This window comes from Bombus impatiens, unplaced genomic scaffold (genome assembly GCF_000188095.3).
Source record: "Bombus impatiens unplaced genomic scaffold, BIMP_2.2 scf_0080, whole genome shotgun sequence".
Lineage (NCBI taxonomy): Eukaryota > Metazoa > Arthropoda > Insecta > Hymenoptera > Apidae > Bombus > Bombus impatiens.
This window is the reverse complement of record NT_176499.1, coordinates 850298-873909: the sequence shown is the minus strand read 5'-3', so window position 1 is coordinate 873909 and position 23612 is coordinate 850298. Positions and strand designations below refer to the sequence as shown.

At 37.5% G+C, this 23612-nt stretch overlaps 6 protein-coding genes across 14 annotated transcripts in view; 3 read left to right on the top strand and 3 right to left on the bottom strand.

Annotated features, from left to right (window-relative positions):
- Nucleotides 1-5747, top strand: part of LOC100749194 (protein bric-a-brac 2) — a 27455-nt gene extending 21708 nt beyond the window's left edge. For 3 of the 5 annotated variants that reach the window (XM_003485747.4, XM_033324909.1, XM_012394250.3), the window contains exons 4-9: nucleotides 1691-1954; nucleotides 2086-2299; nucleotides 2584-2739; nucleotides 3243-3581; nucleotides 3704-4154; nucleotides 4378-5747. In XM_003485747.4, coding sequence (XP_003485795.1) covers nucleotides 1691-1954; nucleotides 2086-2299; nucleotides 2584-2739; nucleotides 3243-3581; nucleotides 3704-4154; nucleotides 4378-4582 — 1629 coding nt within the window. In that variant the 3' untranslated portion in view covers nucleotides 4583-5747. Of the gene's footprint in view, nucleotides 1-1690; nucleotides 1955-2085; nucleotides 2300-2583; nucleotides 2740-3242; nucleotides 3582-3683; nucleotides 4155-4377 lie in introns of those variants that run through there. The other 2 variants (XM_012394252.3, XM_024372480.2) reach the window with 2 other exon arrangements.
- A 614-nt stretch (nucleotides 5748-6361) lies between these two features.
- Nucleotides 6362-7510, top strand: LOC100749074 (histidine triad nucleotide-binding protein 3). The gene is made up of 4 exons (XM_003485746.4): nucleotides 6362-6580; nucleotides 6763-6880; nucleotides 6968-7161; nucleotides 7249-7510. Exons 1-4 carry the CDS (start codon nucleotides 6506-6508, stop codon nucleotides 7303-7305), a joined length of 444 nt encoding a protein of 147 aa, XP_003485794.1. The 5' UTR covers nucleotides 6362-6505; the 3' UTR covers nucleotides 7306-7510.
- Nucleotides 7511-7621: 111 nt separating this feature from the next.
- On the bottom strand, nucleotides 7622-10249 carry LOC100746003 (mitochondrial enolase superfamily member 1). The gene is made up of 6 exons (XM_003485804.4): nucleotides 9497-10249; nucleotides 9283-9385; nucleotides 9078-9193; nucleotides 8811-8965; nucleotides 8117-8700; nucleotides 7622-8042 (listed from the first exon to the last, which is right to left on the bottom strand). The coding sequence occupies exons 1-6, from the start codon at nucleotides 9575-9577 to the stop codon at nucleotides 7744-7746; spliced, it is 1338 nt and encodes a 445-aa protein (XP_003485852.1). The 5' UTR covers nucleotides 9578-10249; the 3' UTR covers nucleotides 7622-7743.
- Nucleotides 10250-10556: 307 nt separating this feature from the next.
- LOC100748952 (p21-activated protein kinase-interacting protein 1-like) lies at nucleotides 10557-12669 on the top strand. Its single transcript, XM_003485745.4, has 3 exons — nucleotides 10557-10804; nucleotides 10918-11080; nucleotides 11183-12669. The coding sequence occupies exons 1-3, from the start codon at nucleotides 10727-10729 to the stop codon at nucleotides 11860-11862; spliced, it is 921 nt and encodes a 306-aa protein (XP_003485793.1). The 5' UTR covers nucleotides 10557-10726; the 3' UTR covers nucleotides 11863-12669.
- LOC100748836 (neprilysin-4) lies at nucleotides 12218-20417 on the bottom strand. Of its 5 annotated transcripts, none has more exons than XM_033324910.1 (17): nucleotides 20279-20417; nucleotides 17684-17735; nucleotides 16204-16274; nucleotides 15860-16038; nucleotides 15395-15640; nucleotides 15059-15264; nucleotides 14787-14963; nucleotides 14590-14688; nucleotides 14354-14498; nucleotides 14012-14226; nucleotides 13745-13921; nucleotides 13514-13676; nucleotides 13365-13413; nucleotides 13216-13283; nucleotides 12956-13098; nucleotides 12684-12848; nucleotides 12218-12505 (listed from the first exon to the last, which is right to left on the bottom strand). In XM_033324910.1, the coding sequence occupies exons 2-17, from the start codon at nucleotides 17693-17695 to the stop codon at nucleotides 12329-12331; spliced, it is 2292 nt and encodes a 763-aa protein (XP_033180801.1). In that variant the 5' UTR covers nucleotides 17696-17735; nucleotides 20279-20417; the 3' UTR covers nucleotides 12218-12328. The 5 variants fall into 5 exon arrangements, 4 of the variants coding, with proteins under 4 accessions (XP_033180801.1, XP_003485792.1, XP_024228249.1 ...); XM_003485744.4 differs by lacking the exon at nucleotides 20279-20417 and adding an exon at nucleotides 18360-19612; XM_024372481.2 differs by lacking the exons at nucleotides 14787-14963; nucleotides 20279-20417 and adding an exon at nucleotides 18360-19613.
- Nucleotides 20159-23315, bottom strand: LOC100748353 (dipeptidase 1). The gene is made up of 8 exons (XM_033324916.1): nucleotides 23110-23315; nucleotides 22723-22849; nucleotides 22044-22215; nucleotides 21523-21960; nucleotides 21099-21357; nucleotides 20751-20835; nucleotides 20617-20692; nucleotides 20159-20547 (listed from the first exon to the last, which is right to left on the bottom strand). Exons 1-8 carry the CDS (start codon nucleotides 23305-23307, stop codon nucleotides 20313-20315), a joined length of 1590 nt encoding a protein of 529 aa, XP_033180807.1. The 5' UTR covers nucleotides 23308-23315; the 3' UTR covers nucleotides 20159-20312.
- Nucleotides 23316-23612: the final 297 nt, after the last annotated feature.

Sequence of the window (23612 nt, the reverse complement as noted above, 5' to 3'; positions counted from 1 at the left end):
GCCGCCGCTACCATAGCCGCGCTCTCATGCTGCTTGTCTCTTTGCCGACCCCGCCTAATCGCACCACCCCTGCCTTGATTAAAGAAGAGAAAACCTCAACTTCAACGCGAACCTCGGTCTCGTTCGTTCGTTGGCCCGCTTGTTCATCGTTCCTTTTCTTTCGTACTTCCTATTTCCTATAAGGAATCTTTTTTTCATTGACTTTCTTTTCCTATTTTATATTCGTCTATCCATGTCCATGTTGCATTATATATATTGTAGTATCGTGGAAATTAGGATATAAATTTTTCCCCGATTACTTACAATCTATTAATAATGAATAGAATATACAGGTATTAATTGGATAGAAAACGATGTTTGTTTAACTGAAAATAAATGCGATACTCGTATCTATCTCAAATAACTTTACAGTTATTTGGCAACTCTCTTCACAACGAATCTAACACACTCTCTCTCTCTCTCTCACTAGCAACTCTAACAACTCTACAACACTGACAACTCCATCAATTCTCTCAACTCTACTCTTCGATGTCTCGATCAACTCTGACTCTCGCAACACACTCACTTTTCTACTTGCATACTCTGACCTCTCGGTCATCCCTTCTTGAAACACGAAACCGTCCTTCTGCTCTAACGTTGTTTGTTGTTTTTCTCATATCTCTGTAAGAATTAGGTGACTTTAGTCACATAGGCGTTCTCAAATGTAAACGAACCACAGCAGGACGACGTGCACAGGTTTTTCTATTATCAACCGATCTCTAATTCAAATTACTTTACGATATTACAATTTATATATATATATATAGTTTCTATTGTTCGTTGCTTGCAATTTAAATTCATTGTCATTGCCACGTGGACTTAATATACTAGTATATACTAGCATATTATACATATACTTATATACTAGTATAGTATAGTATACTTAACTTACAAATTATTATTCCCTTTACTCTTTACTCTTCTCTTTTACCCCCTTTCTTCTATTTAGGTTTTCCCTCTGTCTCCTCTTTTCCTCCACTTTCTTTTTCCCGTTTATTCCTCGCCTCTCCTTTCTTCCTCGTTTAGTTGCCTAGTTCCCTTACTAGCGGTTCAAGGTTAAAGAGACCGGTGAGGTGAATGTCGTTCTTGCGAGGAGCCCGTCGCGCTGCTCGATACGGGTCGACGCACCGTGCCGGTGAATCGTCGTCGTACGCCGAAACTGGATCGCGAATACTGATTTTAGACCGAGCCACCGCAAGCGGCAATCGCAAGATGAAACGTACCCACTGAAACGAGCCGTAAGGATGACGAGCTGTTACTCAGAATATGCGAACCCAGTATAGCCAATCTGTTTTTCCTTTTTTCCTTTTTTTCTTTTTCTTTCGTTCTTGTGCTCTTCTTTTTCTTCTTTCTTTATTCTTTTTCGAAGTACGATTCATCTAGATCGGCTACCTTTTGCTTCATTCCCGATCTAATCGACGAATCTGTCTACGTTTACTGTATTCGTCGCGCAAGCAAAATACACCCGAAACTTCTTTGAAATTGATCGCGACGATTTCGTCGTTCGGACTTTCATCTAATCGTCAGTCTAAGCGAATATTTAGTTGTATTCTCGGCGATCTTATAAAAAAGAATCTGCGATTTCAAAGACAAATCGAGTATATGGTAGTCGAATAAACCTGTTTACAATTGTATGCTATCTATGTTACAGTCACTGTTAAAAACAGCCGATCAGCTAAAGATCAAAGGACTGTGCGAGGTACCTGAAAGCAGAGACGGGCCACCATCGGTAAGTCTGAGTTCGCCGCCAAGAGAACCCGGTACTCCTAGAATAAATTTCACCAAGTTGAAGAGGCATCATCCAAGGTATAAGAGGCCCAGAACCACGTTCGAGCCTCGCGCTACGGATTCGAGGCATTACGATCGATACAAAGAAGAGGAATCGAACGAAAACTACGATTGGGAGAACAAAGAGGTAAGCGGCGATGTCGATGAACGCGCGAAGCTTTGGAAAAACCAAAGAACGTAAGAACGCGACAGCCGTCTTGAAAGCGACGAGGCGATCTCGTCACGGTCGTCGCTAAATTCGTACCGGATATTTCGCAGAATCACATAGACTGGCAACCCGAAGATGAGGAGTGCACGGAGGCAACCGCGGGAGCAGTAGTCTTGGAAACTTGCCAACGCAGCAGTAACAATAGTACCACTACTGGCACCACCAATAATAACAATAACAACAACAACAACAACAACAACAACAATAATAACAACGCTAGCAGCAACGGCAACGGTAACAATACGAGCAACAACAATAACAACGGTAAGTAGTCGATAATGAGATACGGGCCCCACACCTGGATCCTTTTGCTTCCACGTAAAAACGTAACATCGTTTACCACACATCTGTGTCAACAGTATAGTACATATGTATGTGCTTATTACTGTAGATTGTGTTAAGCTCTTTTTTCTTTCTCCTTCTTTGTTAATTTGCAACTAAATTATACGAAAGAATAGCGAAATATTCGTGGCGGATTTTAGGTGTGGGGCGACTTACAGATTTACGGCAACGCACTGGGCAGACCGTTTTCACTTGAAATAAAAAAGGTGACATGTTTTGTCATACAGGCCTCGGTCATTACGGTCATCATCCGGATCCCGGAGAGGTTGACCTACCTCCAGAAACTCAACCTACACCACCAAGTGCCACATTGGTCGGTACTACGATTACACATTTAAGGGACTCGGATCATCATTCCACAGGTGCGGTTGCTATTAATATTTATATCGACATTCTATCGACATTCACGGTCGCTCTATCAGTACCCCATGATCGTCCGTGTATCGATGTTGTATCGTTTTTTCCACTATGTCGAACTCGGCGTGAATCGTATATGGGGGGGAAATAAAACCGTAGTTGGTTATTAGACAGGGAGGGAATTAAAATAATCGGTCTAATCGAGCTTAACTAGTTGCGATTAGATTTACGTTGCTCGGTTCGCAACAGCCCACGCTACCTCGTTTAGTCCATGCGTTCAACTTTGCTTTCGGTGGCGCGCTCCTTTCTCCGGCACAAAGTTGCGATGCGCGACGTCGACGATACCGATATCGTCTACGGTCTAGATCATAGAATCCGGGTAAACGAAATTAGAAGAAACACAGCGATTCGTTATTCCGACACGATATTGCGGCTCGATGTCACGCAGACTCTTTCAACCGAAGGAGACATTCATTGCAACTGTATTGTTTTTCGCATCTGTTCGCAGAGATCCAAAATTGTGACAGTGTAAAGATCAAGTTTGAAACATTGCACACGATGGATTCGTCGGACACGATCGATATCGATAGCCACATGTCGGATCGAGCGAGCGTCAGTTCAAAGAACGCGGCCGATAGCGACAACATGATGATGATCACACCGGAGTTGCTTGGATTAATGCCTTCTGGAAGTTCGGTTCACTCGGATTCCGGTGAAAATAACTCAAGGGGTCACCCCGGACAATCCAGCTCTCACCATCATGGTTCGAAATCGTGGACGCAAGAGGATATGGATGCCGCTTTGGAAGCCTTACGAAATCACGATATGAGCCTTACGAAAGCCTCCGGTAATTCAAAAGCACGCACCACTTTTTTTCGCTCGGCTAGTACACGCGAGCCTACGGTTAGTCCGTTAACAAGCTTTCTCAGCGTTCTCTTATTTAATCCAGTGGTGTCGCGATCGTTTTAGCAACGTTCGGTATACCCTCGACGACTTTATGGCAAAGAGCACATCGACTGGGCATCGACACTCCAAAAAAAGACGGACCTACTAAGTCGTGGAGTGACGAGAGTTTAAACAGCGCGTTAGAAGCGTTACGGACTGGAACGATATCGGCGAACAAAGCTTCAAAGGCGTTTGGTATACCGTCGAGTACCTTGTACAAAATCGCGAGAAGAGAAGGTATCAGGCTGGCTGCGCCATTCAACGCGAGTCCCACGACGTGGTCGCCCGCCGATCTAGATCGCGCTCTCGAAGCGATACGTTCTGGTCAAACGTCAGTACAGAGAGCTTCCACGGAATTCGGTATACCGACGGGAACATTATATGGTCGATGCAAAAGAGAAGGCATTGAACTCAGTAGGAGTAATCCTACACCGTGGAGCGAGGATGCTATGACCGAAGCTCTAGAAGCTGTCAGGTAAATTACCGTTTTCTTCGTATCGTCCTTATAATACATATTATCCTTTCAAACGACACGTTTCATTCTACTACTTTTCCTTTTTCTCTTTTTCTATTTTATCGTGACGCCAACAACCTGTGACCGCCACTTCTCTAAGCATGTATCATCTATAAGATCGGTGGTTTCGTAAAAGACGCACGAGAAATTCAGTGGTTTCTTCCATTTATTCACGATTTTTCAGGTTAGGCCATATGAGCATCAACCAAGCGGCTATTCACTACAACTTGCCCTACTCTTCCTTATACGGTCGCTTCAAAAGAGGAAAATACGAAGAACCAGCGGTGGGTGAAATATCGCAAGACGGTAGCAGTCCTCACTTTCATCAAAGTCCGAGTCAAAATCATTCGTCCGCTGTACCCGATCAAATGCCGTACCAAGGCAGCTGAAACTTGCCTCTTTATTAGATTTGTTTCAGTTTATTTCAAATTTTTCAATTTCTTGCTGCGATTTTGCAATTTATACTCGACGTATCGTTCTTTGAACGAGAGCAAACGACAAACGATAACGAGAGTCACCGACCAAAAACGCGTTTTATTGTGTGAGAACGATTGACGAACGAATTTAAAGCCGGGAGCAGAAATTTGTGACATCACGACAACAGTACAACAGTACGGTGACAACCGAAGGGTCGAAATGTGACTAAAATATTAGATACGAGACATGATCATCTCTCGAGAAAGAATGGCCGTGAAGGGTTTGCAGTATTACAGATGGATTGTCGTAAGCAAATATTATGTATATTGTATGACTGTTATGTCGAATCGGAAACGTAGATTAATTATAATTTATAAGAATTATTTATAAAAAAGAAAAAGTGCTGTACAGTCGGGATAATACCGATGAACCTACCGTAGTGTGTAAGTTGCCGATGCGATGGGCCAATAGAAGACATTCAAGAGAAGATACAAAACATTCTAAGAACTAATGTCTTTTATGTTAGCAATTTTGATGAAAAATTCTCTGTTAGCTCGATCTTCATTTTCTTTTCTTTATTGGTCGGCTACATTATTTTTATAACTTTGTTAAATAAACTTTTTACAAAATTATTCACTACTTACTACGCGATCAAACACTATATATAAAAGCAATAAAAAGATTTTGTTGAAAAACTAAAATAGATTCAAAGTAAAATATAAACAGGTGCGTCGTTGCATTTCAAATCGTTCTAAGATTCAATTATTTTCTTACGTCTCACCAACAATTTGTTCGCTGAGACGATGAAATATTGTATACGTGTTTCTAATGGTTTTCTTCGCATTTATATTTACATTGCAAAGTTTCAAATTTCAACTCTACGTATACAACTCTATTTACATCAGGAGGAAGTAAAAATATTTTCGATATCTTTTCAAAGATACGGAATCAACAGAACTGAAGAAAAAATTGCGTGGAAATTTCAGCAGATCGATTTCTGAGAACAAAGATACTTTTTACGTTCGAATAAACTGCCACATGCAAGGAATATATTACATCCATTACTCATGCTCACGACTATTATATGAAAACATATATTACTTATAAATATAAATAAATAAATATATATATATATATATGTACAGTTTATATATTTTAAATTAAAAAGTAATGCGACAAAATAAATGTTGTATTTAATGCCCATTATATTGCTCTTTTATTTTAATGATCACCGATCAATAGTGTGATTCAATTATCGATAAATATTATCAATAATAATAGTTTGAAGTCTCAGTTATCTATATATTTATTTCATATTTTGCTTGACATATAAACAATAACATTGAGGTTCATTAGCAATGTATAATACATATTATTTTCTATCTTTTTTCTAATTTGACAGGTTTATTCATAATCCTTTAATTCATTTAACATGATATATTTATAAAAGCTTTTAAAATATATTTAAATACGATAGAACTTAAAAGATGTACTGATATGCTATATCTATTTCTATTTATGTTCCTAACAGCATACAACACATCGGAACAAGTACATACATATCTATGTAAATAAGTACGGGACGATACTCCCGTTAGTTACGTCGAAGCCAAAAAATTACCGATAACACCAAGTCTTTACTTATTTTCTATCATCGGAAATTGCTATTTTTTCTGTATCAGAGTTGAAACAGAAGCGTGTGTTGTATGTTATATGCAATATGAAAACAAGAATGTGTCATGTATATAGCATGTATATAGCGAGAGACTCATGCTATACATATGTCATGTATAAGCGCATACATCAAGTAGTCAAGTAACGTCGCTTCTTTTAATTTGCCAAAGAAACAATTTTTTCCTGGGGAAACTATTTAACGTGATTATATCTTTGTCGGCATGGAAACTGATATAAATAATTGTATCTTTTGCGATATCATAAATAACAGAACATCAAGCGAGAAGATATACGAGGTATGAAAAAGTTAACCTTTGTTGTTTAACATGATATAACGTAGCATAACTAAACGTGCAAGTGAGCCTAATATCGGTATATATAATTTTATTCCTGATATATAACGACGTCTACATTTAGAAAAAAATATTTTTACATTATCTTATAGTTGTTAAATTTGGAACGTTAAATATCATTTTAGGATGATTATGTGACGTGTATTAAAGATATTAATCCAGCTTCGACCCATCATTATTTAATACTGCCAAATAAACATATACGCAATGCAAAAGAACTTCAACCAGAAGATGCTTCGCTTTGTAAGTCTGACCAAATAGAAATACTTGTGTTAAATGTTAAATTTAAGCTTTGCATATTAGAGTTGCTTATACAATGACAATTTTTAGATGACAGAATCCTTTCTACAGTGGATATAATAGCAGAAAAACAAGGTTTGGACCTTGCAGTTACACGTACTGGTTTTCATTGGCCACCATTTAATACAATACATCATTTGCATTTACACGTTATTTCCCCTATATGTAATATGGGCTTATTTAAAAAATTTATGTTCAAACCCAACTCGTATTGGTTTGTAAGCGTACGTATAATACATATTCTGAAATTTCATTCCATGTATCTCGTTGGTTCTAGCTGATTTAATAGTAATTGTTATTATGTTTTATAGACGGAATATGTGAAGTCTTACTTTAAGGACAAAAATAATCCTAGTACATCAAGCTAAAATAAGCATAAAGGCAAGATCAATAGCTGTGATATTTTTTTTTGGAGTTTTATATGATTATGACATTCTAACAACTAAATTCACTACAGACATTACCTTATGTGTTGTACATTGTAAGTGTATAAACATGGTTTATATATGTAAATTATTTCCATTGTTGTTAAATGTAAGGAAAAATAACTAAAGGAAATTTAAATGGGTTTAAGGTGTGGATTTTTGATAATGATAAAAAAGATCATCCTAAACTCGTTCTTAAAATTATCATGATCATTAAATAAAAAATAAAACCTTGAAATAATATTGAATCAAAACAATGTAAGAATAATAAATCAGTTTATTTTATTAAGTATTTAAAGTGCTGATGCCCATTTCAATTCATTTATATTAAAATATAGCTTACTATACACATTTAAGTTGACATCAATTTTTGTATTTATTCTAATTCAATGATTTGTAGAAAAGCCCCTGTTCGTACATGTCCTTCCATTTTGCCCCATTTGGATATGAATAGTTCTTAATACATTCTTCATTAAGTTTGGTTGAATAGCCTGGACTCATGGGTGGCATATACGAAGCATTTTGAACACATACAGGATGTTCAAAGTGCTCGTGTTGTTGATCGACGTATTCTATCACACGGTTTTCGGTAGATGCACTCAAGCATATAAAATCCCACATCTGGAGATGCTGAACCATTTCGCATAAACCTACACCTCCAGCATGTGGACACACTGGAACTAACATAATAAAAATTATGATAAAATGGTCAACCTAGTATCTTCAGAAAGTAGTTATTATTTATGCAACCTACCACCCATCTTTTTTGCCATCAAATAAACAGCTAATATTTCATTGATTCCTCCTATTCTAGCCGAATCAATTTGACAATAATCGATCGCTCTCGCTTGTAATAATTGCTTAAACATCACGCGATTAGCGCACATTTCACCGGTGGCGACACCGATGCCATACGGTCTTAATTCGTTTGCGATTTTCGCATGCCCTAATATATCATCAGGAGACGTTGGTTCTTCAATCCAAATTGGTTTGAATTTTACCAATTGTTTCATCCACTCGATCGACTCGTTGATATCCCATATTTGATTAGCATCTAGCATCAATTTATTTTCGTGTCCTATCGCGTCGCGTACCAATCGGCATCTTCTTACGTCGTCTGTTATATTTTGACCAACTTTTACCTTGAAAGATGTAAAGCCAAGAGCTAAAAATTTATTACAAAGCTCTTTAACTTTAGCATCGTTATATCCAAGCCATCCCACTTGCGTTGTGTACGCCGGGTATCCATTTTTTCGTAGCATTTCTTCGCGTTCTTCTTTTCCTTTTTGATTCTCTTTCAGTAATTTCACTGCTTCTTCTTTCGTAATAACATCGGTACTATAGAAGAGAATGTCATAAAAATTCGTTTCAGTTTTCAATAACAATATAATGATTTCTTCGTTTCAAAGCTGTTCTCATTTCGTAAAATGCACATGTATGCAACTTACATGTATCTGAAATCAATCGTAGAGACTAATTGTTCAGGGGACAAATCCGTAAGTAATTTCCAAACAGGTTTATTTTCTATTCTAGCCCACAGATCCCACAATGCATTTATTATAGCAGCCGTAGCGAGGTGAATAACGCCTTTTTCTGGTCCGATCTATTACATTTCATACATTTATATTAAACACATTGAATTTCCTAGCGTGCCTCTATATTTCCCACATGTAATAGTAACTCTCTTATGTGATCACGTATTTGTAATACGTTACCCATCTTAATTGCGATTCGCTCGTTAGTTTTCTCCAAAAAGATCCAAAGTGTGTAAAAATTTCATTGACATTTTGTCCTTTCACTAAATACGACATTGATTTGCAAGCTTGTACGACTATGAACATTTCAAAGAAAAGTTTGATAATATCATTTTACTCCATAAACAATAATTAGTCGTTTTAGAAGATAAATAAATATCTGTACCAATTTCTGTGCCTCTACCCAAAGTAAATGTTAATCCATATCCTTCGATTCCTTTGTTAGTCTTGATCACAACGTACGCGCAAGAATAATCAGGATCAGTGTGCTGTAATTGAATATTATATTACAACCAGGGCTTACAAATTAAATTTTAATATGAAATGCGAAATACGCGCAACATTCCATCGAAAGGTAGATTAAAGCATATACCACGTACCATAGCATCACTTCCGTCAGCTAATAACGATGTTGGGAACCTTACATCTTTCACTTCCACTTCTGTTATCACAATCTCCATCGCTTATGTGAAGATCGTCTGAATTTTCAATTTTTTTTAACAATGGGTTAGGTTGTTTCTAATGAAATAGTTTTATGCAACGTTTCCCTGAATATCAGTAGGACAATATGGATTCCGTCAGATATTACATCTCTTTTATCATATGCATTACGTAAACATAATCGCTGATAAATTCGATACGTACAAAAGAAAAAAAGAAGTGGAATTATAAATAAGAAATTTTGAAATTATGAATATTATTAAAACACGATGTACAGAAAAATGATTGCTCTTTGCAGGTATCACAGAATGTTATGATATAATATATATAATGTTAAAATAAATATTCTGCAGTCGGTACTATCGTGCAGTTACTCGTTACAAATAAAACTTCTAACTTTTCAACGCGTGTTGTCTAATTTCCACCATCCGGAATCCAACACAACGTGTGTGTCCTTTTGTGTTCCTTATTGAATATATCTCTACAAAAAGACATTATAACATTAGTCGTATTTTCTTTTTCTAATCGTTTCCCTGCATATACGCGAAAAGCATACATGTACCCAGATCCACAGCACGACTTAATTAATTAATTTATTTATTAATTGAATACCATATTTGTGGCACCTTTGTTTTAAATATTGCCCAAATATTATGTGATCACGAAATGGTATCAAAGATTCATCGAAATTTATTTCCATGTTATATATTTGTTGTTATATTTTACATAAACGATTGAAAACATCTGTCTCTCTATTGTCTTATCGCAACCTTACACAGATCTCCGGCCGCCAGCATATTGGTGAAATCGGACATCGCGCGTTAAATAAAAAGGAAGGCAAAACAGGCTTGGCGCTTAACGTATTCGTTGCCTCGTCTACGCTGCTCTACAGTTAAATTTGCCGCGCTAGAGTTTACCTTATTATCATACAAGATATTCACGCTGGAGGGAGCCACAGGCCTACACCAATTCATAATACCTGTAATTTTATAGGATCTTGTATATGCTAGCGCGTACTATCTTCAGCATTTAGCAGCATGGTGCAGTACTAATCCGGGAACAACCAGATTATAATGTGAGTTATACTCTCATTTCCTCTTTCATATTACCTACAACTGCAATTACAACTACAATTTTGTTATCATCAGCAACAGAAATTGAATTTCAACATGCCGGATCTATTCGAAATAATCGCAGGGACATACGAACAGTATTTACTCGGTTATAAAATAAGTAATACTGATAACGTAAGTAAACAAGTTCCTTTCCGTTGTTATATTTTAGGTTATGTTCGGTGCATGGAACTTACTTCAGTTGAATATAATTTCATATTTTACTGATAAATTTGATGAACTTTCAGGAATACAACATGGTAAAAAGTTTCGCAACACATAGCCATGTCAGTAGCATACGTAGCGTTGCGAGTAACAAAAATATTTTAGCATCTGGTGGAGCTGATGATTCTGTTTATTTATACGATTTACATAACAGAGTAGAATTTGGTAGATTAATGCACCATAATGGTAGGTGTGATCATATACGATCGTTATTCGCATGTCATGTTAAAATGGGGGATGAAATCATCTATTTCGATAAGTTTTATATATTTTTATGTGTTTATGCAGATACCGTCAATTGCATTGCGTTTACCCCTGATGGATCTCATCTGTTTTCGTGCAGTAGCGATGGAACTATAGCTGCAATTCGATGTGGAAATTGGCAAACAGAAAAACATTGGCAAAAATCGCATAAAGGTTCAGCTGTTAATACTTTGGCTATTCACCCAACAGGAAAAATAGCACTGTCTACTGGAGCAGATGGAATTCTGCGAACTTGGAATCTAATTAAAGGAAGGCAAGCATATGCCACAAATCTAGTCCCAAGATTGAGATCAGATGGTAGAAATGTAAACATTCTTAAATGGAGTCCTAATGGCGAAAAGTATTTATTAGCTGTAAATCAGAGAATAGATGTATATTCTGTAAAATCAGCGGGGATCGATAATGAAATAAAATTCGACTCAAAAATTATTTGCGTAGAATTTTTGAATGATGATTTAATTGCCGCTGGTTTAGAAAATGGTCAAATCAAGTTTTATGATCTTGAAAAATCTGTGGAAATTGTAGAAGCAGTTGCACATGATAAACGAGTGAAATGTATGGCTTTTAAAGATAATTTATTAGTTACAGCTTCGAGTAATGGGGAAATTAAACTATGGAGGTATCGCAGACGTAGATTGGATATGTTACAAAAAGTTAATTGCGATGTTAGAATTACCTGTTTATCTCTTGCAATGTTGTGTTAGAATTAGTTTTTAGCACTAAACCTACCGACACTTTGTGTATGGCTATTCCTACCGTGTCCGGTCAAAGTGTTTATGAAAAGTCAGAAATTATGAAGCGATATGATAGCGTTTAAAGACACTTAAATTTGTGTAGATGTTTGAAAACGGTCAATTTGACCAGCAGCGGTAGGTTTAGTGTTAAGCTAAATATACTATAAGAAGCGATATTTTCTATTAGAGAACAACATCCACTTTTATGGACGTTATACACGAAATTTCAATATAATGTTTCTGAATTAATTTCACTGATGTTCTGTTTTGACATTGTCGTTTGTCAATTTTTTCGTCCTGGGAATAAGTTCAAGTACACGATTTTCTGTTTATGTAATTTTACTATGAATATTATACAATGTTCTTTTTAAAGAATAACATAATCTCGTATGTTCAGTAATGTTCGGATACGTGCGTGCTGTGTAATTATAAATAATTACCAAAGAATACATTTGCGAGACGGATTCATGGGACTTTCAATCGGACAATTCCATGCTTTCGCAAAATCCGCGTTATTCGATAAAGTTCCGATGACTCTGAAATGATTTGGTGCATGAACTCCTTGTATCAATTTAGATTTTAGCGCTCCATTCGTATAACTACCGCACCAGACCTACGAAAATTTATGGAAGTGTATATATTCATATCGGCAGCGTATACATATATTGTAAATATGTACATGTTTCTCATGAATTCATTTATTTTACATGTTCAACGATATCTTCGGTTTAGGAATTATCACGATTTTTCAATAAAAGTTGTATCATTTCTTATCAATGGCGATTACTTACTTGTGCGAAACCTATAAAAAATAATTGTTCTTGGCTATAATTAGCGAGGCCAGGTAGAGCTAGTCGATTAGTATTTCTTGTTCGAAATCGTTGATACGCTTTGTAGGCCTCTCGTATACCACCGTTATCAGCTATATTCTCTCCCTGTGTATTCACGCCATTTACCTAGACAGAGTATCGTACGCTTTGTTGAATTACAGATCAAAGACTTACACACGCCATCTTCACCTTGGCTTAATTTGCATTAGGGTTAAAAGGACGGTAATACTCACCGTGAAGTTATTATTATTGCCTAGCTCTGGCAGATGGTAGTTACCGTACTGTTTGATTATACACTCAACTTTCTCATGATAACGTTGCAACGTTTCGTTGCTCCACCACTGTTGAAGATTCCCGTTTTCGTCATATCTACGACCTTGCATATAAACAGATCGGCTCGTAGAAATTGTATTTGATCTATACGAAGTTTACTTAATTTTCTGCAATTTATTACGATACATATTGATACAGTGCATCGACATCGATATACTACCTTGATCATCGAATCCATGAGTTAGTTCATGACCCATGATTGCGCCCATGGCACCGTAATTGATAGACCTGCGGAATATGTTTGGTATTTCAATTTCGTATTCAAAATTTGTTTAATTCATTCGTTGATTATCAATGATCTATACGTACTGTAAACCATTGCCGTAAAACGGAGGATGCAAAATACCAGCTGGAAATGCTATGTGTGAGAAAAGTGAGGCATTAGATCGCAACAGGAACACGAAATGATAAAATAATATTTATAAAATATGATATCCATATAATATTCAAATACTTACTGACTGAGTTTAATATCGCGCTATAAAACGCATTTACCGTTGTTCCAGTCGATATCCATCGATTTTTATCCGGTTTCTCACGCAAACTATTTAAATTTTTCTTGACTGTTGCGTCAGTTAGCATCAAAAATGTATCGAACAATCGCCCAGGCACAACATTTTTCTGCAACAAAATTTCATCTTGGATTTCCAGATTTCGCACTGACCGAGATACAAGCTAAGGCACCTCACCCCCTCGTAAAATTTATCCAATTTTGTTGAATTAGTAATCCAGTCTGGAATTCCTACGAACGGTCTTATCGCGTGCAGCTTTCTATGAGCCCGAGCTCTTGTCTCAGCATCCATCCAATCTAGTTCGGCAACCATTTGTTCAAATGCTGCCTTAATGTCGAGCAACATTTCTAGAGCCTGAAAACCGTCTATTTGTTTCTCTCTACATACTTATCGTAATTGTACATATAGCGATCGCTAAATAAAAGAAGATCATGTCGTACGAACCTTTTGTCGAGCATTATCGTCAAAGTGTTTTCGTGCGTAAATATAACTGAGAGCCATACCAAAATTTACGTTTACATTTCCAGTACAAATTTTCCATCTCGATGTCTCTTCTTTCAAACCGAAAACTTTCTGCGAGAATTTGAAACCAAGATCACGAAATCGCTGTGACGTTAATGGAGCAATAGCCGAATAGACGTTCCACCATACGAATCGCGCTAAAACATTTCAACAGTTGATTATCGATAACGCTTGATACGATCCAAATGATAAGTGGCGACGTGTAAAGTTTCGCAGTAAAATGGTTGATATATGTATGTATATAGTATATATGTATGTACTTACCTATCGTGGCGGATGGAGTAGTCGCTAACAGTTTAGGTAGTTTCTGTAAATACTGCAGATCCATTACGATCACACGCTCCGATTCAGTATTTATTGTCACGTTTGTATCGTCGAACACCGCTTCCAAATATCTGGTCCAGTTCCACTGAAACGGGTTGATTAAAAGTCTCTCTCTTTCTCTCTCTCTCTTTCTCTTTAATATCGTTCATAAGCTTTTCCAGCTTCAATTCAGTCACCTGTTGTACGTGCAAATCTGTCATCTGTTGAAATTCATTGATAGTTACATCGTAAATAAGATGATTTACGTTGCGTCTTTGTTCTGCAGTCGCCATGATCTGAACAAATGTAAAACAATTGGTGGATTTACTCGCTCGGAATATGCGCTCGATGGAATATAATTTTAATAACGCGATAAGCCTCGGTGAATACTAACGCGCGCGATATTCGTGCTAAAGTTTAAGATTTCGTTGGCAAATTCGCTGCTTCTATTCCCTGCGCCAGCCAGTTCGATCATGCTTTCTATATACTTCTTATATTCCATTAGTTCCGATTGAAATCGCGAAGAATCGAGCAAATAACGCTCGCTAAATCCTGGTGACGTTTGTTCTATCTAAAACTGTCCGAATTAGTTGACGAAGCCGAAATTGAAATCGTCGTATGGTTGTAGAATTTAGTGAAACGAATTGCTCTACCTGTTACACTTACCATCATCATATTTTTCGTCGTGTCTCGTATATCCTCGCTAATATAAAAATTTAGAAATATATTCAAACCTAGAACTCTCTGTATCCTCCCGACAATACCGGAAAGATCAAAAGGTAAAGTTTCGTTTTGTAAAGGTGGATCTTTTGGTAATCCGAGCTTGTTGAACGTTTCATAGACGGGTTTCAACCCCAGAGCTTCGACGCTCGCTAAAACGACGATAACTCGTATTATTTTACGCGTGTCTGACAATTCCAGTTCCGTGCGTTCCCTCGTTTTACGTTTATCGATGTTCCTTCTGTTAGTTATTTCGAATTAGGTTAAATCGGTTATTCTTACTTAAATTCATACAAGTCCTGTACAGAGTTCTAGCCAACTTGACCGATCTCAAATCGTTTCCATCGTCCGATTCTTCGAGCAATATCCTTAGATCCTTCAGCAGTCGTTCCTTCAGAAGACTCAATTGATCCCAGGATGTTTGACTCTGCGGTATAGGATTCTTCGAAATCCAACCGCCGCAGGCGAATTTGTAGAAATCTCGACAAGGATCTACAGATCTGTTCATCGCCTCTATTATCCTGGCGGCTGGAACGTCCAACAACTTTTGTTTCGCGTCAATGTAGTAGTTGCTCAACGCGAATAAACGTAGGATCGACGCAAGCATAAATTGTTATTTTTCTTATATAAGGATAATTGAAATTGAAATGGGATATTTCTGTGTTTCGATTACATCGCCAGGCTAACTCGGGTGGGGATAGGGAAAAGTATAGAAAAGGAACAGAGGAAACCTTGATTTTACGGTACCTGTCCTCACGCATTCCTCGCTCTGGCACATCTCATCGTAGACTTCCTTGCGGAAAATAACCGTCTGCAAGGCCAGCGTTAGTAGCAACGCAACCACGATTACCGTTAATATACCAACGATTATGATCAATTTCCATCTATTTTTGTCCAATTCCTTTTCGTTCCTCGGCCGATATTGCCTGTTCGAATCAAAATTAGGTAAAACGTCGACAACATGTGATTCCACATTCTTGATTTCATCGAAATATCGAATAAACGTATTTTCTAATTCGATCGAAACAAAAAACGCGTATCTTAAGATTTCAAATTTGATCTTCCGTAGTTAATTGTAATTTGCTAATTACCACGAGAATATCGATTTTTGTTTCATCTCAATCGCGCCATTCCTTTCGTCGTTTGCGTCCGGATCGTTTACCTATAAAAACGAAAATAATAATAGTGGCGAGGATCGATGCTCTTTTACCTCGCTCCAGAATCACTGAAATTACTTTGACATTATTTTTGCCGTTTTTACTCTACATTCGTGACAGAGATCCGACAACGATAGTTCTTCTTCCATTCGTAGAGTGGTTAAGGACACGGAACAGTTACGCGTAGATGGTATCGTGGCCGATACCTTTTTAATGTTTAAAAGTTAAGCAGTTGTTTATTCTACTCTTGCGAGATCCAATCGGCGCAGCGAATGAATTTTAATTGGTTTTCGTCGACGATGCATTGGCAGCGTAAATAAACTCGAACAGGTCGTGCAATCCGTCTAATCCGATCGGCTGTGTCACGTACTACAAGAACAAATCTAAGCCGCTGTAGAGGCATGCTCTCTCTTCTTGTGTTCCGATTCGTTGCACGCAACTGAATTGTCGAAAACGACGATTGTCAAATTGAATGCTCTATTTGGAAAACGAAAGCTATGAAAGAAGAAATTGAAAAGAAAGAATAGTATTACCACGTGTGATCAGATTGGTATGAAACAAACGGATGACGCGATTGCCAAGAAGAAGTTAATAAATTCGATTCAATTGAAACGCTATTAACGTTTGAAAAATTACTAATTGATGAGAAAGATGTACATACAAGCGTACGATGTTGGAGAAACTAATGAAAAAAAGACGCAATACAAAGTAGCATAGCAGATAATTAAACAGCAAACAGATAGTTGTATTCTCAGTCGACTTATGTGTACTACGGATAGAATGAATGTCTAGATGTACACTACAAGATAGCAGAAACACATGTAAAGTAGTTGGTTTAATGCAACTATGACCTTCCAGAGAAAATCTAATCGCTTGGATGTGCAATTACGTAGATGAAAATTCGATCGCGACTTTAATCTTATAAGGGGACCTTGCGCGTTTATTCGAATTTCACGTTTGATTTCTCATTCTTGCGCTGATCCGAGGATTTTTTCGTTTGTGCTACTTAAAAGAGACGGTACGAGTGTCGAGTAACGATGCGAACATAATCGCCGTATCGTGATATTTCCTTCTAAATAAATGGACGCATCGCGACGCTTGTCTCGATCAAGCGTTCTACTTAGATTTCCTTATTCGCTTATCGAATTATTTATGCAACTAACGACGTAATTAAGGAAAAAGCATGCGTCGCGATAAGACGCTTTTCCAGTTTTTCAGTATTCGGCTATTCGGTCGAAGACGAACGATGATGTCGCTTGCAATTATAATGTATAGTAAATACATGTACGATAATATATAAACGTTGGAAGATACACAGATGTTTCTTCTCAAATTTCTCAATAACACGAGAGAACGTAACTGTTACGATGCTAATGACGAAGAATCCCAAGTTTGCTGAAATTTGTTGCCTTACCTTGTATTTCATCGTTCGTCCGTCTATTTCTTCCTTTGCCGATCGGATTTATCTGAAACGAAGAACGATCGAATAATAGGATCGTCTGGTGATAAACCTACCATATATATATATTACACAGTGTTACGGGTACCCATCCGGGGTTATCGAGATTGATCGTGCATCACGATATAATCGTATCCGATACATTTTTCCACGTTTTGTCGTTTGTCTGGAAATATTACACCGAATATTACACACCAAACATGTACTTGGACTCGAACGTTCATTTGTGAAAAAGTGGCGATCGTGTTGAAAATCGTAGAAAAAGAGGAAACTAGAGAAGAGGACGAATGGGGAGAGATTTATGCGCGTTTCGCAATATGACAAGTGTATATATTGCTCTCCCTGATTAGAAATAAGCCATGGCTATTTTTACGGAAACCTTCGCTTTCATCTGTGGTATACACAGTTCATCGAACTTGAAAATTGAAGTTGAGTGCGTAAGTCGTATGAAGACCGAATAGGTGTTTACAAAAAAAAAAAAACATTTTACGATCACAATCATATTCATGATCTATGATCTCGAATTCATTGCGAAGGCTATTTCTTGTCTGGTTTCTTCGAACTTGTGTTCGTCGATCGAACTATGTACTTAATGTGCTTCTAAAACAGCGTACGATCGCAAAAGACTCACCTCGATTTTGTTTCTTTTCCCGTTTCCGTTTTGCATACGAATATCAAGCCTTAATACGTTCTCTATGTTTCCTTGTTGCGGATATCTTCGTTAATTCATAAGCGATCACACGAGATTGAAATCGAAGGAGAAAATAAAAATAGTGAAAACTGTTGGAGAGCGAGTGACCAAAGAAACGCATACACAATAAACCAATTTCCTATGGTATATGAAATTCAGTCAATTGAAAAATTCGCCCAACAGCCATTGGTCCTCGTTCTTCTTTCTTTTTCTTACGTTTGATTGTGTTTCGATCCCGGTTTCGACGCTTCGACGATTGCGAATTTTATTCAATATTCGGACATTCCAAAATTCGAAGCTCGGAGAAGAATGCTGCTCGAAACCGCTATTAAACTAAACTGAGCTTTCGGCGTGCGAACCAGCGAGTATACTCTTCGACTCCCCTACCACTTCCGCGCGACGAAACCATGTTGTCTAGGAATGGATTTTTTCCACTTTGAATCTAGCCGTGATCGATCATTCGAACGCAGACTTCCACAGTGGGCTAAATGCATCAAAAAATCGACAAGAGATCGATTTCAAAAACTCTGCATGAGATGTGTAATTTCTGCTACGATATATTCGTGTATTCATGAAACGTTGTGCTCTGTACAAGAGTTGAGAATCGCAGTGGCTCGTGTTTTTACTTAACTATTTCTTGAGACATATTTTACTTATAAATTATTTCGATTCAGTGTCATTTGCGTGGAAAAATCATTTTTTTCTGACTTTTTAAACAAATACTAAGCTTGATTCTGCCGAACTCTAGCAGCTGGAGTATTACGTGAACGCGTACATTTCTGTAGTTGTGGGATCAATGCGTAACAGCGTATTGATTTCGCGCTTCTATATGACCTCGAGTGTTTTGAAAAACCAAGAAAACTCGCTTGCTGTCAATAGTCGACAATTGATAGTTGATAGTCTGCGATCGATAGTTAGTAATTGATATCCGTCGTAAAACTACAGCACGAATACTTTGTTCCTATCAATCGTGTTACCACCTTGTCATTTTTCGTCTCTTTTGCTACTATCTCCTTCATTCTCGCCTCCTCTTCTTTTGGTTGTTTTCTCTCTCTCTCTCCCTCGTTCGCAACAAGGTTTCGATCCAATTACGATTTATCTCGATCTTTTCGATTTACCCGACAAACACGTCACGTGTAATCAATCATTGTTGGTTGTTTTTCATTTTTGCCTCTTCTCTATCTTCTTCTCCTACGTTCGAAGGAAACAATTCCTACTTTCAATCTCAAAAGTAAATAATACACCGCTTTAATGTGTACCGACAGCCGTCCATGTGTAGCCACATGGCATGTTAAATTCGCAGAAAGACTGATTAATTATAACTACGTCGACTGGACGGAAGATCTATCGGAGCGTCGCGCCTATCGCTACAACTCAATTGCGAACTTTGTAATTGTGCGTTGTAATTATCATATTACGTCGAGGAAATCTTGACGCTATTCGTACGAAAAATATGTATACTTATATACATGTGGGAACAATCGTTGATTCTACACACGTTTTGTCGCGACGTTTATCACAAGCGGCCGAGTCGATTACGAAACGATCACAATTAATTATAATTTATTTTCTATTCATTGCACTACGTTTAAACGGGCTGGCCGCTACTCTTTCACTGTAGTAAAATATATTAGTTCTAACACGATAATATCACGAGTTATAGCTATACTGTATATATGATACTATGTTAAGATAGTAAGCTAATTAACGAAAAGCAAGGAATAGAGAGGAAACGAAGATTCGTACGATCCGTGGCTACTTTATTAAAAAATGTAAAACGGAGTAATCCAGGTACAAAGAGAGGAAATGATAAGGAGCACACGGTTCGACGTTCTGAAAGATCGAAGATAAACGATTACCGATGCCGTAGGAACGTTGTATATCGAATCGTTTCTAGGCGTCCTGATATCTACAGTAGGCAGTATCCTCTATCAACTCCTGAGGAATCAATTCTTCCGCTGGAGATTGATGGGACATGATTGTCGCATGATTTTCCACTTCTTTCAACACTCTTAATAAATTTCCGCCCACCAATTTCTTGATGTCCAAAGCTGACCATCTTCTATCTCTGGTCAATTCAGCCAGTAGCAAAGGATAACCAGAAACGTCTGGCAGTTCAATCGGCGGACTAAAGATATATGAAAGCTTATTTATCGACATTTTATTTTAAAATAAGCTGCTGATCGTTTGTACTCACTTCGATATACCATCGTAACCGGCTCCAAGACCCACGTGGTTAACGCCAGCTATTCGTCTGATATGATTGATGTGAGCTGTAAAGACGAGTAACATTTTTTAACATTTCTCAAATAGAATTCGATGCAGGCGTACCTATCACGTCATACATAGAAGCTTTATCGCCGCAGCTCAAATGCGCGCTGTCAAAGCTTACCATAACCAGACCTCCATTCACCGACTGAAACAAGAGAAAAAACACGATAACGCTAACGTTCTTGTTTTTCTTCACGTATGTGTACGAGTCATCGATTAACACAAACAATTAATGCTATTGATGGAAAATAAGACAAGGAATAATCATAAATTGTACATACACGTACACGAATAATATAAGATAAATATAATAAGAAAGATAAGTAAATAAAATAATATAAGAGAAAATATAAAATAGAAATTAAGGCTCCAGTGGAAAAATTGTTTCGTTCGACGTTCTTTTCTCACCAAATTACGGAGTATGTCGTCTGGAACATTGCTGGACGAATTACAGAGAGCTCTGGCCGCGCTATGAGAGAATATCACTGGTGCTTTACTCATCGCCAGTGCATGTCTCATGGTCCTTACCGAAACATGAGACAAATCTACGAGCATTCCTAATCGATTCAATTCTTTTACTACCGCTCTGCCGAATACCGATAATCCATCGCTGTGAAAATCCAATCGCGCATCCGAATTTGAATCTTCTACCGAACACGAATCAGCCCTGCGGACAATTACAATGGCTTATCATCATCTGCTTATGTATACGAACGCTGACACACATTGATTGATACGATTGATACTTCTCTTATCCTATTTGTATTATTCGTATATCAAAATAGAGATGCCGACTTGACGTAGAATGCGAGAATGAGAAATGTAAACTTACCATGGAGTATTGCATTTATGTGTCAGGGTCATATAGCGAGCTCCCAGTTGATGAAAACTTCTTAGCACAGCCATGGATGTCCCAATACTGTGACCACCTTCAATTCCTACCAAACTCCCAATCACGTCATCCTTGTGCGCTTTTTCAAGCTCTTTGCTACTCGTTACCATTCTTATTTTCTTTGGATACCTTGAAGTTAGCCTACGTACTACGTCTATCTGTTCCAGGGTGAGTTGCACCGCGTCAAGAAATTGTGCTTCGCACGGAACATAAACGGACCAGAATTGCCCGCCCACGATACCTTGTCGTAACCGCACCAAATCGGTTTGCCACCGAGAGCCCCAACTTATGTTTCGCGACAAGTTCTCGTCGAAAGGAAAGTCTTTCAACTTTGTGTTTCCCCGATGTTTTCGCAGATTCCATGCGAAATCATTGTGCCTGAATCAGAAATAATGATCGCTTGAATTCACAAACTGTTATACTGCTTGGATCAAAAGCTTTTTTACAAGATACTTTCTTACCCATCGATCAAAGGTACTTCTGACAGCATTCGTCTTACAACTTGAAGTCTAGCTTCCAATAAATGCGAGCTTCGTAGTTCCAAAGCTAAAGGTAATCCAACGCCTGCGACCAAAGCGCATCCAAGGAAAAAGAAACCAATCATCACTATCCATTTCCTTAACACGTTCCGTCCTGTGTATCATACCATGCACACATCTTTCGGTTATGTCATTATTTCATTCTCGACGAATGCGGACGAAATATAAATAAAAACGAAATAACTTTCTATTGTGCAATTATCTTTCTTCCTATCTGCCGACCACAGTGACGAATAAATGGATGATTCTTATTAACGCGTTTTGGACAACGCGATTTTATCGTCGCGATAACATCACCAATACGTGGAAAAAATGAAAACCATATCGAATTCCGATCTCTGTGAAATTCGAGCAAAAATTAACCACTTTTACGATTCTGCCCTACCATTGTTTCATCGCTAGAGAAGTTACACGGTTACGCAGCATTAAATAAACTCACTGACGTGCGAAATTACAAAAGAAACTGAAGTAGTTAACTAGCTATCACCACAGCAGACATAAGCTGTCCCAACTGTTTTCTAAACCACTTTATTCCATCCGTAAAATCCTCGCCTCTATTCCTACGATTAACGGTATACAAAAATTTGTCGTTCACACTTACTGTTTTCCCTTGGCAGATCTTTATTCTTATCGAAAGAAGTAGAAACAACTGAATCCTTTGTATGGTGTACCGCATCACCGTTTGGCAGTTTTCTCATTAACTCGGGAGACGATAATTGTAAGCAAGTCTGCAAAGTAAGTTGCAAGCAAATATCACTTTACTTATCAAAAACGAACAATCAACCTAGTCACCGTTCGAAGTAGTTCACCATTGTGTCAATAAAATTCGGTCAACGACCCAACCTATATATTTGATGAAAAGACATACACATTATTCTATACAAGTTAGCAGCCTTAAATATATCGATTGAAAAACCATCACTAATGAATATAATAACACTTAGCAAATAACTAAGCAAATTAGAATTAGACTATTTTACCTAATTACCTCTAATATATCAACTTCTTTTCTTCTCGGTGGTGGTGACCGATAAACCATACCATCTTTATTCATACCATACAGCTCAAACATCTTTATTTTCTTCCCACGATTGCTTGTTCCCTCTGTACATTGAGTTCTTCCCTCCGTAAATATCATAGGGAGCGTCCTATGCTCTAAAATATTAACGCATGCGCCAACTCTCATATCGATCCGACTCGAAAAACATTTTGAATTTAGACGAATTCACACAATACATGCTATTAAAAAATAATCGGCATTAAAAACAACTACATAACTGCTTGATTATACTACAACTAAATTAACTATTTACGTGACTAGACATACTTTTAAATCATTGTGAATCGTATGTATTCGTTTCTTCTGTTTCTCGTCATCCTTTCTCTCACATATTTTCTCTTATCTTTTACTTCTTTTCCACAATGCCACCTTTTACTTTGTATTACCGCAATCTGCAAGTATAATAGAAAAATTGTGTAAATCATTAAAAT

Bases quoted from the DNA above. Each gene is read 5' to 3' on its own strand.
- LOC100749074 (XM_003485746.4), top strand. From the start codon at position 6,506: ATGGAAACTGATATAAATAATTGTATCTTTTGCGATATCATAAATAAC. The intron at 6,581-6,762 runs GTATGAAAAAGT...ATATCATTTTAG, and splicing joins CAAGCGAGAAGATATACGAG to GATGATTATGTGACGTGTAT. The intron at 7,162-7,248 runs GTACGTATAATA...TATGTTTTATAG, and splicing joins ACTCGTATTGGTTTGTAAGC to ACGGAATATGTGAAGTCTTA.
- LOC100746003 (XM_003485804.4), bottom strand. From the start codon at position 9,577: ATGGAGATTGTGATAACAGAAGTGGAAGTGAAAGATGTAAGGTTCCCA. The intron at 8,966-9,077 runs GTAACGTATTAC...GAAATGTAATAG, and splicing joins GCGAATCGCAATTAAGATGG to ATCGGACCAGAAAAAGGCGT. The intron at 8,701-8,810 runs GTAAGTTGCATA...TCTCTTCTATAG, and splicing joins ACGATTGATTTCAGATACAT to TACCGATGTTATTACGAAAG.
- LOC100748952 (XM_003485745.4), top strand. From the start codon at position 10,727: ATGCCGGATCTATTCGAAATAATCGCAGGGACATACGAACAGTATTTA. The intron at 10,805-10,917 runs GTAAGTAAACAA...ATGAACTTTCAG, and splicing joins AAATAAGTAATACTGATAAC to GAATACAACATGGTAAAAAG. The intron at 11,081-11,182 runs GTAGGTGTGATC...GTGTTTATGCAG, and splicing joins TAGATTAATGCACCATAATG to ATACCGTCAATTGCATTGCG.
- LOC100748836 (XM_033324910.1), bottom strand. The intron at 14,964-15,058 runs GTAAGTGTAACA...GGACAGTTTTAG, and splicing joins CGACGAAAAATATGATGATG to ATAGAACAAACGTCACCAGG. The intron at 13,099-13,215 runs GTAGTATATCGA...TTTATATGCAAG, and splicing joins TCATGGATTCGATGATCAAG to GTCGTAGATATGACGAAAAC.
- LOC100748353 (XM_033324916.1), bottom strand. From the start codon at position 23,307: ATGAGAGTTGGCGCATGCGTTAATATTTTAGAGCATAGGACGCTCCCT. The intron at 21,961-22,043 runs GTAAGAAAGTAT...TTTCTGATTCAG, and splicing joins GAAGTACCTTTGATCGATGG to GCACAATGATTTCGCATGGA. The intron at 20,548-20,616 runs GTGAGTACAAAC...ATATATCTTTAG, and splicing joins GGTTACGATGGTATATCGAA to TCCGCCGATTGAACTGCCAG.